The sequence below is a fragment of the Palaemon carinicauda genome, chromosome 6 (assembly GCF_036898095.1).
Source record: "Palaemon carinicauda isolate YSFRI2023 chromosome 6, ASM3689809v2, whole genome shotgun sequence".
Classification (NCBI taxonomy): domain Eukaryota; kingdom Metazoa; phylum Arthropoda; class Malacostraca; order Decapoda; family Palaemonidae; genus Palaemon; species Palaemon carinicauda.
Genome location: NC_090730.1, coordinates 150,414,744 through 150,428,014, shown reverse-complemented (window position 1 = coordinate 150,428,014; position 13,271 = coordinate 150,414,744). Strand labels below are relative to the sequence as shown.

The 13,271-nt window shown below is 36.8% G+C and overlaps 1 protein-coding gene across 2 annotated transcripts in view; it reads left to right on the top strand.

Annotated features, from left to right (window-relative positions):
* The window catches only part of Nsun2 (tRNA (cytosine(34)-C(5))-methyltransferase Nsun2), an 84,151-nt gene that overhangs the window by 17,295 nt on the left and 53,585 nt on the right, over positions 1-13,271 (top strand). For both annotated transcript variants that reach the window (XM_068375551.1, XM_068375550.1), the window contains exons 3-7: positions 4,208-4,443; positions 7,283-7,460; positions 7,664-7,898; positions 10,819-10,948; positions 12,313-12,490. In XM_068375551.1, the coding sequence (XP_068231652.1) occupies positions 4,256-4,443; positions 7,283-7,460; positions 7,664-7,898; positions 10,819-10,948; positions 12,313-12,490 (909 nt within the window). In that variant the 5' untranslated portion in view covers positions 4,208-4,255. The remainder of the gene's footprint in view (positions 1-4,207; positions 4,444-7,282; positions 7,461-7,663; positions 7,899-10,818; positions 10,949-12,312; positions 12,491-13,271) is intronic.

The following is a 13,271-nucleotide window of genomic DNA, read 5'->3' as shown; positions in this document are numbered from 1 at the left end:
TTTCCCCCCAAGAGTTTATGAAAGAAAAAGGAATTAGCACAAAGAAAGAAAAATTCTAAATGAGAATTCGGAGTTTCTTATAACAAAGTTTAGGAATTCACTCACCCCAGTAATAATTGACTAACGACTTGTGATAACTACACTTCACTGCACAAACTGAAATGAATACAAAATCTCTGTACTTAGCTTATATATGAAGTCGAGTCGTCCCTCTCTCTCTCTCTCTTGATGTTTTGTTAGCGATGTCTCGTTCTAGTTTCTTGTAGAATGTAGGTCTTCCTGGATATGTTTTGCAATAGTTGAATGCCAGTCCTTGGGTTTCCTAGGATGTTGATTGAAGATTCTATTTGTATACTAACATATGTTGGTGTTAGCATTTTCGTTGGACTTAGTCAAAATTGTAGATTCTTGTAGATAGTTTTATTTTGAAGTCTTGAAGATCATTCTCTGGTTTCACAGCTTTTATGTTGAAGTCTTGAAGATATATCTCTGGTTTTACAGCTATTTATTTTGAAGTCTTGAAGATATTTCTCTAATTCTTAGAGTTTAATCGCTGTCTTTGAGTTTAATCGCTGTCTTTGAGTTTAATCGCTGCCACCATTTATTGGTGTGCTACTGTCTTAAGCACACATTTGAGTATGAGTTGTTTTCAAATGTATTTGAATGGTTTACTGAACACATTTTAGTAGTTTTTAAGTTTTATTGTGAATAACAACTGAGTTAAACATCTCCATCACTGGAGGAAGCTGTGTTGGTCCACATGACCAATTCTGGTGAAGTTTTGATATGAACTGAACAAATTACTGATATCCCAAATATCGTACACTTGCTTTAATTTGGCTAAGTGACGGAATCGGAAGACACCTGCATCCGGTGACGTCACAAACTTTCACACGAAGAGACAATGTGTTGACACTAAGAAAGAATGACAACTTAGCATCTTACATCCTGTATACAATTTGAGTTGACCATAGCAAATCTCACGGTCAGCTCTTCCAACCAACATGACATATTACGTCATTTGTTTTAAACATGTAATATTACTATTCTAATCATTACACATGCACCACTGTATCAAAAGCAGCACTGAGATCGAGCAGTATTAAGATACCACATTTATTTTCATCCATCATTTCTAGCATATCATTTACAACAGAACAGATGGCTGTCTCCATAGAATATAGTTTTCTGTTAGCAGATTGGTTGTCAGGCAAAGCTTCTATTACTTCTAAGTGGCAGACTAGTTGTTCAAGAATTACATATTGAAGCACTTTTGAAACAAAGGATAGATTTGAAATAGGTCCATATGAGCTTAATTCCTGGTAGTCCAGTGCATTTTTCAGAACTGGTGTGACTGTAGCCATTTTCTCAGATTTAGGAAACTTACATTTGCCCACTTTTCTCTATATTGTTCTTATCATGATATGGAGGATTGTTCCATAAGCTGGTGCAAGCTCTGTGCTGTACAGAAATTGACATCTGACCATTACCTTTGGGATTGGGTAGCAATTCTGAGCTTGGTGTTACAGTCACCTCTGTTTTATAAGTTACCGGTGAACTGTTGTATCCAGAACGATTTCCATCACCGTATGTTAGGCTGATGCGGGTATCGTTTACGTTATTCCTCTTGCTGTTACAGAGCATAGCCAATGGAGCTCGCAAGTCAACTGGCACCTGTGAGGTCGGTTAGTGTTTGTGGGCTTGGGGTGATAGCTACCATTGCTTATGTGAAAGGTGTTACGGATTCTGTTCACTGACCGGTACCTTTGCGGTTAGTGAGCACAAGTATCAGGTGATCGGTTCTTCTAGATCGAAGACTAACTACTTGGTGATTGAGTGTAGGGACCCACCATCATGTTAAGCTAACTTCCTCCCTGTATTCCTCTTCCCCTTTTGATTTTGACAATTCTTCTCAGAAAAAGCAGTTGAAGTTAGGGAAGGACAAGCATAAGAAGTTCCTTTGGACTTAGAGTAATGTCTCCTTTCCTTTGAGAGATAAAGACCATTCCCACTCGGTACCCGATCTCACAGAACACTGAGCCATGGGTCCAGTACAGCTGTACCGGCAGCTGATTGGTCTTGCTAGGGGCTGGGGCTCACCCTGAGAAGCTGAAAGGCTGTGTGGCTTTGTCCAGTCACGCAGGCTGCAGGGGATCATGCGTGGCCGTGAATGATCACGGAAGACCAACTACCTATAGGGTTATGGCTGATTGGCCCAGATGATACTGATCACGGCACTGACTAAATTATCGAGATGTTTGCGTTTGTATATGCTTTCAATGTTTATGTGGACACAGGACAGCTTCAGTTTCTTTCCTTTGGTACATTGAAAATTTGGTCCTGCCCTCTAACTTGTTGTGGACTGTTCTAAACTGGTCAGTGATTGGTCCCTGCTCTGAGCTTCAAGAGCATTGAGCTGGGCCAACCACACCCATTCACTATAGAGAGGGTACTTTGTACCATACTTGCTCTCTGGCACCAGTCATTGTTTTCCAGACATGGAATGAGACTGTTCACAGCCTGATTCATGGTCTACCTCCCAATTATATGTTTCCAGATGAATTTTGATTTTAGGGAGAGGAAACAGACCCAGATTGGGGTGACTAACAATCTCTAGCCTTGAGGTACCATTGAATCACAGTAGCATCTTTTGGTCTGGTCTTTTGAGGAAGACCGCACCCAAGCCTTTGAGGGTGGCCATTCCATTTGGCTCAGGTTTGAAGAACGTCCCACCCTTCTCAAAATCCTAGCAATGACCACCTGCCTCTTCCCCTAGATGAGGTTTAAGCCTACTCTTCTCATTTTTGCCCCTCCCCGATTCAGTCCAAGAAAGATGTTAGGAGGAAGAAGTAAGGAGAGGAGTGCAGATATATGTCCTATACTGTCAGTAAGGGGTTGCCTAGCTTTTCACATTCCCTTCCTTTTCCATCCTAATTCAATCCATACCTAGAGTACCTCCGAAGATCCATCTCTGGACATACATGTATAACAAAGGTGGAACACTTGTTGAATTTGTCCACCTGACTGTTAAGTCTTTCCAAGATGAAATCATGACTTCTCTTTGCTCTTATTACGATCTGAAGATTAGGAATAAGAAGAATCTGATATCATACCCAAGCAAGGGATGAATGCCTATGAATTTTTCCCTGTACTATACTGGTATAGATAATCTTGGAGAAGTGGTGCACCTGTTTTTGATTAGTAGGAACTGCTGAACCACTCATGGTAGCAAAGAAAAGGGAGTTTTCTATATATTCTTCCTCTTCTACCAACTCCTTCCCTCTCCTATTCTCTTCTTCAGAAACTTCTTAGAAGGAAGAAGCAGCAGTAGTAGTTGCTTAGAATACTTCTCGCAAAATTTTCCTGGGAAGTAGGGAGTGACAGATCTCACCTGCTTATTGTTACTGTATGGCTCGGTTTAGTGGATTTGTAGGCTAGGTGAGGGTTACCATTGCTCCTACCTTCATCATTCCTATTGTGACATGGGAGGAATGCTTTGGCCTTAAGGAAGCTGCTCTCCCTCTTCCGTAGGAAGTATCGCCTCTCTTCCTTCTATTGGTACCTGTGAGTCCGATATGAAAAGGAATGAATAAGTTTGGTGGGTGGGCAGGCTTCCCTGTTTTAACCACTTATTGAAGAGGAAAGAAACAAAATGTGATATTCTGAATTGGTAAATAATACAGTATATTTAGTGATTTTTGTTGGGAAGATTTAAACTAGAAACTTGGGTGAATACAATTTCATTTTATTTATCAAACTACTGTACTTTAAGTTTCCATTCCAACACCGCTGAAGACATATCCGTTCTATATTTTAAAGAACTCCGGTTGTATAGCTAGTATAGCTAGGAAAAATACAAGTTACTTTCAAAATTTATTTTACTGTATTGTATTAATATTTAGTCTACCATGCTTTTACAGTTATATTAACTTAATTTTAGATGCTGTATGGCACTTCTGATATTGATAGTCTCTCTCTCTCTCTCTCTCTCTCTCTCTCTCTCTCTCTCTCTCTCTCTCTCTCTCTCTCTCTCTCTCTTTCTCTCTCTCTCTCTCTCTCTCTCTTTTTTTTTTTTAACAATGATTTAATGTTAATAAAGTACCATTTATTTGGGTTTTTACTTTAGTACTGTATTAGGATCTTTGTACAGTCTATGTATGAGAACTTTTCATCCATTTTCTAATGGAAAATTTATTTTCTTTGTTAGGCTCAGAAAATTGTTCCCGAAAATGAATGGGATGAATTCATATCCTGCATGAAGGAGAATTTGCCTGCTGCATTCCGGATCACGGGCACAAAGAAGATGGCTGAGGCCTTGTTGCATGTCATGCAAAAAACATTCTTTGAGCCGTTGTCAAAACTGATTCCGCCAGAACTTACTGCTGAGGAAATTGCTGCTGGAGAAGAGCCCATTAAGCCTCTCAAGCCAATGTGTTTACCATGGTTAGTAGATTAGACTATTTGCATGGGTAAAGGAGTATTTTTTTTTTTACCATCTGTGATAATATTGAACATTTTTATTTTTCTAATCAGCATGTGTTTGTTTTGCTTTTTGGAGGAAAATTCATGTTGTTAATTTGGTATAAGTGTGTTCCAAGAAGACACAAGCAGTCAAATAGTTGAAAAGGCATCAACATTGTTAAGAGTTTTGCAAATTATCTTTTTGGTTATGAAAGTAAAGCTATTGTATTGATATAGCAACAGAAGAGTGTTTGGTTTGTGATATCACACTATGTTAACAACAGTTTCTTATTTGAATGAATGGAGTAATGCAAGATTAAGGGAAAAGAACAGATTTAGATGTAAGTTCGTGGTACTGAATGAAACGTGTGCTTTGGATTGCAATGCAGTGACTGATAAATGTGGACAAATTTTGAGATTACATTTAAAGAGAACTTTAAAAGTAAAGGTTTGCTATGGTATGATCATCAGAATGTTTGGAAAGTAAGAATATGGTGTAAGTACTGTAGTAGTATGCTTAAAGGAAGAATATTTGTAGCAGACTCAAATTGGTATTTCAAAGTAAATATGTGAGTGATTATGATTATTGGGAGGTTATTCATGTAATAGTTGAAACAAGTAGGGCAGGGGCCTTCGATACCACAGTTGATGATGGTAAGTAAGTAAAGTGAAGTTCAATAGGAAGAAGTAAGACAAGTCTTATTTTTTTACAAGTTAGCAAAATGAGATCATTTTTGTACATATCGGAGAATCAGTCATTTTACTTCATGAGGTTAAGGTGTTTGAGATACAGTACATCGAGTCCAACAATAAATTCTTAGAGGGAAAATTGCCATTGGGAATATTTCCTATTGGAAAAATCCCTTTTTGAGAATTGACTTCATTGGAAAATGGCCTTGGAAAAAACTGGCTAGAGGAAAATTTCCTGTTTACTTTTAAACTATTAATATTTTACAGGAGGTCTTCGTATTACAAAAAAGATCCATTCTTAAAATGTTTCGTATGTTGGATTTATATATATATATATATATATATATATATATATATATATATATATATATATATAACATACTGTGCGTGCATGTAGTACATTCATATTGTATATGTGTGATATACTTTAAAAGTACATACTGTACACAGATTTGTCTGGTGGCATTGCATCTTATTCTCATCCAAGATCTTGTAACACCTCACAGCATCAATGACCTCTATGGGCACCTTCATAATCCTTTTCATTCTTGGATCCTCTTCTCAAAATTTGCCATTGCTCTCTCTAGCAGATCAAGACCTTGGCTGTAAATTTCTTAGGTCAGGGCTGTGGTTGTCTTTCTCTTCTGCAGTCACCTGGGTCTTCAGGTCAATGAGGTCCTTAACAGACAACTCTCCATGAGATTCCAGGAGCTCAGTGGCATCATCTGTATCCACCTCAAGATCTAGGTGCTAACTAAGGTCAATACCCATCTTGGTGACAGGCAGCCTCAACTGTCTCTTCAAAGCCAAAGAAATCGTTGACAATCTGGAGGCAAAGCTTCTTCTAGACACCATTCATGTTGGTTTGCTTTATCTCATCCCGTGCTTCAGCAATGTTCTTGATGGCATCTCAAATGTTGTAGGACTTGCAAAACATTTTGAGGATCATGTCATTTGCTCTTGCCTCCAAATCCATAGCAATTGTCCTACAGAGGTTGTAGGACTTGACGGAAGGAATTAGCCCTTGGTCCATAGGCTGTAGCAGGGAAGTAATGTTAGGTGGCAAGTAAACCACCGTGACAGTCAGATGGAAGTAGCTGAGTTGACAGAGTGACCAGGAGCATTGCCTAGCAATACCAGCACCTTAAAGGATAGGTCCTTTTTAGCACAATACCAATCAACCTCAGGCACAAAGTGTGTGAAAAACCAGTACTCTGATAAGGGGGTCACTCTTCCAATTAGACTTAAAATAATTTTGGGTAGCTGACTCTTCCAAACCACCTTGAGATGCCTGGGGTTCTCAGCCTGATACACTAGCATAGGCTTCAGCTCACAGTTGCCAGAAGCAAAGTCAATCTCTCCCGGCTAACTTTGTGTCCTGGTGCCTTCTCCTTTGTAATAAAGGTTTGTCATACGCTTCCAGAATAATCGTGTCTCATCCACATTGCAGACTTGTTCAACACAAAACCCACCTTCCCTAATACTCATAGCCAACACATCAAGGAATTCAGATGTAGCTTCCTTATCAGCACTAGCAGCATTACCTTACACCTCAAGGTTATGCAAATTGGCAAGAGCTTTGAATCTCATAAACCCCCTTTACTGGCCAAAAACTCCTCATTTTCACTTCCTTCCCCTTTTTGACTCTTCAAGGTCTCAAACAAACATTTTGCCTTCTCTTTTATCACCATAAGGCTCCGTGATATACGCTGCTTATTCTGGTCGTCGAACCAGAGCATTAACAATATCTACATCTCAATCATGATACCACTGTGGTGTTACATGATAGTGTTTATTTTCATGGGGCAGATCCTTTTGTGTGCTGAGGGATGTGGTTTATCCTTGATGATAGTTGCAACCATAGAGCAACCAAGGCCTAACGTACAACGTATGTTCGTAGGGTCTCCCATTTTGATGGCATGGGCTTTGGGCTTTTCCACCACCCACCTATAACTACAGTACTGACACCTTATTATAAATTTCAACAGTAGAATTCCAGCTACGTTGTAAGCATAGTCCTATTAAAGGAGTCAAGTTTGTGTAGTTGGGGAAAAATACAAACTGTTTAACGATTTAATATATTTTGATGAATATTAACTGTCATTTGAGTTCCGTTGTACTCTTTCGACAGGTATCCAGACAATCTTGCATGGCAGCTCAATTTGACGAGAAGAGATATACGCCGCTGTGAAGCTTATTGGCAGTTGCACCAGTTTTTAATCTCAGAAACAGAAACTGGTAATATCTCACGTCAGGAAGCTGTTAGTATGATACCGCCAATAGTGTTAGGCGTTGAGCCACACCACAAGGTATTTAGTGTTCTCTCCATTAGTGTTACATAAATAGGGTTTTATTTTTGTGAACATGCTTGTAATTAGTAAATGTACAATATATAAGCCTTATATTTTAGTTTTACATTATGCATGGAAAGCTGTGGCAAATGCATGAAAATCAAGAATTTTACAATTATATAATACTGTACTGTACATTTAATTTTGTTTATTTTTTGCAGGTGCTTGACCTTTGTGCTGCTCCAGGAAGTAAGACTGCTCAAATCATAGAATTTCTTCATAGCTCTGAAGATGAATTTTTGGCTGCCATACCTCCCGGAATAGTGGTTGCTAATGATGCAGACAATAGACGATGTTACATGTTGACTCATCAGACGAAAAGGTTGCAGAGTCCTTCTATTCTGATCACCAACCATGATGCGGCATTTATGCCAAATTTCCATCATCATCGGAAAGGTAATGATTTTAGGGGCTTTAATTTTGCCTTTTTTCAACCTGTATATCCATTATACATTAACAGCATACTCTTATAAAGTCACACATACTATATCTTAGATAGAATATGATAGAATTTTGTAATCATGAAATTCTTAGTGCATTATATAACATTAGCTTGTTTTATCACAATTCCATCTATTATACTGTATACAAATTACCACATTTGCTTTCTCGACTATTCCTATGTTCAACTTTTTTTTTTGTCTAACAGACTAAAGGAAATCTAATGTTATGATGCATGCTTTATCTAGAAGCACAAGTACCCATAATCACAACATCACTATTTGTCACTCTATAGCATTGCTAATAACTTGCACAAAATTATCCAGCTAATTTCCTTTGCAAAATCACCAAGTATTAGTTTCATCTTATAATGTATGTTCTGATACAAATACAAATCTTTGTCCTTTACATAGGAGATATAACAGCGAAGTTGGAGAATATGACATTTAAAACATTTATAATAAGATGTAAACAGATGGCCTCTTGGAGTTGTCAGTAGACACTCCAAGGAGGTTACCTGTCAGGTGAGACTACCTCAAACAGACTCATCGACATATTTTTTATCTCAACAACAAGCTCTTCAGTTGACTGCATGGAGACTATCCACAGTTTCTCCAGGGCTTGGGGAGTCTTTAGGCAGGTAGCCCAGCAAGTTACCTTCACTCAAAGGTCTTCCACATGTGTAAATTTGGAAAATTTTCAGAAATCAGTGTAAGGATTTGAAACACCATCTTGAACCCGAGAGTTGCCTAGGCCACAGATTTCCTGCTCGTGTTTCTTAAAGGAAAATGTCTGGTTGTTACAGACTTATGTTATCATCAGTCTCCTGATTTGCTTTTAGGGAGAAGTTTAAGGACCACGTCATTACAGATATCATTAGTTCTTTTGAGATAGAAGTCTCTAGAAGGATGATTTCAGCTCAATCATGGCACTTAGATGGGGTCTTTAAGCCTGTAAGTTGAGAGCTCTACTAACTGCTAGCATCAGCAGATCACGAACAGTATCCATGAACGTGCTTTTCATAGTGGCCTTATCAACCACAAAGAAGGTTGGGGAATTACAGGACTTATAGCAGGGTTAGTATGGAGGGAAAGGGAATTTATTTTGAACTACTTGTATTATTCATCATGAATATATTTTAAATTAAGAAATTATATCAATAATACGTCTATCATATGTGTCCATTATCTTGATACATTAGCGGATCCTTCAGATCAGCAGCACAGCCGATCACAACCAAAGGTAAACAAAAAAGTTGCTAAATGTCAATTATTAAAATGTTTCCAGAATATAAAGATAGAATGCAGTACAATACTGCTCTAATAGAGCTTATGATATCCTATGGAATAAGAAAATTAATAATGATATACAGTAAGAAAATATTGATAAAATATGATTTAAAAGAGTGCCAAATCATGACACAGCGTAATAAATCTATGGAGACTTCACTTTTTGAGTTCAACATACGTCCAGATTGACTTACAATGCGTCTCTGTGTCCTTATCTCGGTCGTAAGTCAACGACTACCTGTATTAGGAATATTATACTAAGTGCATCCACTAGTTCATCAAATTAATGGAATTATAGAGAGTGCTATCATTATGTAATGTGAGCATTGTTTAATTAACTGATATATAATTATATCTTATCATTCAGGATTTAGTGTGTATATTATGCTTATGTAATTGGGATACAAAGTAAATGAAATTAGAGGCAAGTTATGGCAGCAAGATCTATCAGCAGATGTTGATTGTGCATTTTTCAAATGTATACCACAAACACAAAAAATATCCGAAAGAATCTATTATTTTTTGGGGGGAACTCAAACCACAGATGAATATCCCTCTACTTGCACACTGCACAAGAGTTCTCAGGATCACACTTTCTCCCTTTGCTTAAAGGAAACAAGTAGAGGTCTTTTATCTAACAAGCACATAAATGCATTACAAGCTTTACCCCCCAAATCCTCTCAATTAGCTTAGGCTTTTCCAAACTGGTGCTAAGAGTCTTGGGTTAATTTTAATGAAGGAATATCCTGACTGACTAGGCTGTCTCACCCTTTTTTTTTTCCTGGTGTTAGGGCAGTGCAAAGAGAAGTACTGATAAACTTACTGTAAAGGAAAGATTCTTTGTTAAGGAAAACCCAAAGCTATCACAAAAGGAACACAACAAGAATTTCAAGTTTCTACAAAACTTGCCTTGATATGAAATGCTACTTGAAACTCGGAAACAAATTACTTGCATACGTAGAACTCCCGAAATCCAAGAATAAACAAAGCACTTTATGATAGCTAAAGAAAACCTAGCTGATTTATCTAAATGTTCCCTAAAGCATTTTCGACAGAAAGCCACATTGTTAATTTTTGAAAAAAGAATTGATAGTATTTTAAGGTGAAATTATATAGTTTTAGAGTGCCTCAAACTATAGTTATGCAGAGTATTGGAAGCAGCATATACTGTAGCATTCATTAGAAGTCTTAGTAGCTCAACAGAATTAGTTAATGGAATGACAGAAGGTCAGCCTGTCTGTGGTGAGGCATTTCGACTTTTTATGATTTGACTATACACAGTTTCACAGTTGTTAAAAGTAACTTGTATTGAAAAAAGGATTTTTTATAGTTTTATTTCGATTTTATATGCTGATGATGTAGTTAGGAAATAATCAAAGAATATTAGTTATATCATGTAATTACTGTATATCATTTGGCAAGTATGCCATAGGCTATTATAAAGTTTGCAAAGACCTTGCAGACATTTCTCTTCATAATATGTACATTTAAAGGTATACTCTAATAAAAAACAACCAAGAAAATTTTAATTTTTAAAAATTTATGTATACAGTACTGTATCTCTTAACGTGGTGCGATATTTGCAGATGGTAGCACTGGACCATTGAAGTTTGATAGAATCCTCTGTGATGTCCCATGTTCAGGTGATGGTACAATGCGAAAAAACTTTGATGTTTGGGGCAAGTGGAACCCTGCCAATGGTGCAAACCTTCATGGGTAAGCTGAAAATTAAGTTTATAGGAATGTCTGAAACTTAACAATGCAGATCTATGGTTGGATAGACATATCTAGTATGTGATGCTGACTTTTCTGCTTATCTTATTTTGAGGTACTAAATTTACCTCCAATTTAGAGGATTTTCTGAAATTGTATTTTGCTCTGTACTCTAGACTTCTAATGTTTTGTAATACTGTATGTACTGTACTCTGTTATTGATCAAGCATGGCTTCTAAGTGTCTTGGGAACTTAAGGTAATTTAGGTATTTTCTTTTTAATTCTACTTTGCATACCATTTTTGAGAATAATTTGATAGGTAAATTTATCGAACTCTTAGAATGATCGTTCCCTTCTTGGTTTGCAGATTCTAACATTGAGGAATATTTTACTTACTGAATTGATATAACAAAGTTATGAAGTGTTTTTATAATCACATCGCAAAGAGAGAGAGAGAGAGAGAGTGGAGTTGTCATCAATAACAGCTAGAGACCCTTGTGCTATGCTTTTGGTATGTCCAGCCTACATTTTCCTTTGAAATTGTGTGGTTGAGTATAATTCAAATGATCCATCCCGTGCAGAGAGTCTGTATCAAAAATCTACATTTCAGGGGCAATGTGTTCTGTATTATTTTTTATAATAAATTAAGGAGTTTTTTTATTTTTGTGTGAATAATTTTATTCTTTCAAAGCTTCCTTTATCTTCATCTGGTGGCTTCTTCATTACTGTATTTGATAGATTTCTTAATTTGCAAAATCTAAAAAGTAAAAATGTCTGTACTGGAAACTATTGTTATAAGGGTCATACCTTAAAAAACAACTAGATATCTTCCATACTTCAGATGGATTTTGCAAAATAAGTTTATTTGGTGAATCTCACCTGTATGTTACATTGCTTACATCTACGAAGCGTGTTCTTCTCGACTGTAAAATAGATATAGTAAATTTTTCTATCAAATCTAACCTTTTTTCTAGGAACCACCCAGTGTGAAAATGTTGTTTGATGATGTTAAACCGAAACGACAGTTTTATACTTCTATTTGCATTGATGTGTAGCTTTGGTTGATCTTCTCAATCATGCTTTTATAGTATTTTATTTTCTTGTGTATATTGGCTTATCTAGGTTTGTTTTTTGATAATTTTGGATCAGGGTTATTGTTATACTGTATTTCACACCTTATTTGTCATATCTTTTGTGTTAGCACAAGCATAATCTCTGCCTGCAACTGTCACTTTGGGAATTTTTATGGATTAATAATTCATGATGAACAAAGTGGGTAATAAAAGTTAAGGATTTGTTTTCAAGACTTAATTCTGTTGTAAAAGAAATGGAATGTATTAACCACTAATGCCCTATTAATATTTCAGACTTCAGTTAAGAATAGCACGCCGTGGGTTGGAAATGCTTGCTGTTGGTGGTCGTATGGTGTACTCAACGTGCTCTCTTAATCCCCTTGAAGATGAAGCTGTGATTAAAAGGCTGTTACTTGAAGCTGATGGGGCAGTTCATTTGGTAAACATTTCGGATCAGTTGCCAGGCCTTAAGGTAAGCGTTGTTTGTTGGTAGAAAAAATAAAAGCTTATTGGACAAGGTCATGCAACTACCACCTAATATATGTTGTGAACTTTTTATATTTGTCTGCAGTTAAGATTTCACAAACCTAATGGGGTTAGATATTTATATAATGATTGATTGTAGCTCTTATTACTATTATTATTCCTGATTGTTGCTCTTATTGCTGTTATTATTACCATGAATATCCATGTGATTATGTATAGGAAATAACACACAGTTGAGGTTGTGCCTCAAGTGCCATCTTTAAAGTATGTTTTAATCCTTGGTCATCTATTATGATTACCCAGAGATATATTTGGGTATTGTGTAAATCAATAACAATGAGTTAGTTTAAAAAAAAACGATTCTACTGGCAATTTTTTATTTGATTCTGTATCTCAGAATTTGCTCTTAAATTGGAGATCAGATATGTAATTGAACCTCAACAAGTATGTATGAAAAATCTGCTGGACTTGAAGGACACGTACTGTACTTTCAATTACCTGTGAATCAGTCCTCTCGAAAGTACTTCCGCTTCCCTTCTACAGTAAGGTATACTAGTTCAAGCCTTTGTGCTTTGGACTGTGTACTGCTTCTGAGGTGTTCACTCGAGTGTTTACCTTAGTAGCAGCTTGGCCTCACTTGCAAGGGATACATCTATTGATGTATCTTGATGATTGGCTGATTGTGGCCTCCTTGTGAGGCAGTTGCTATTAGACAGAGATGACCTACTCACATTTTGTCATAATCTTTGGATTGTGATAAACTAAAA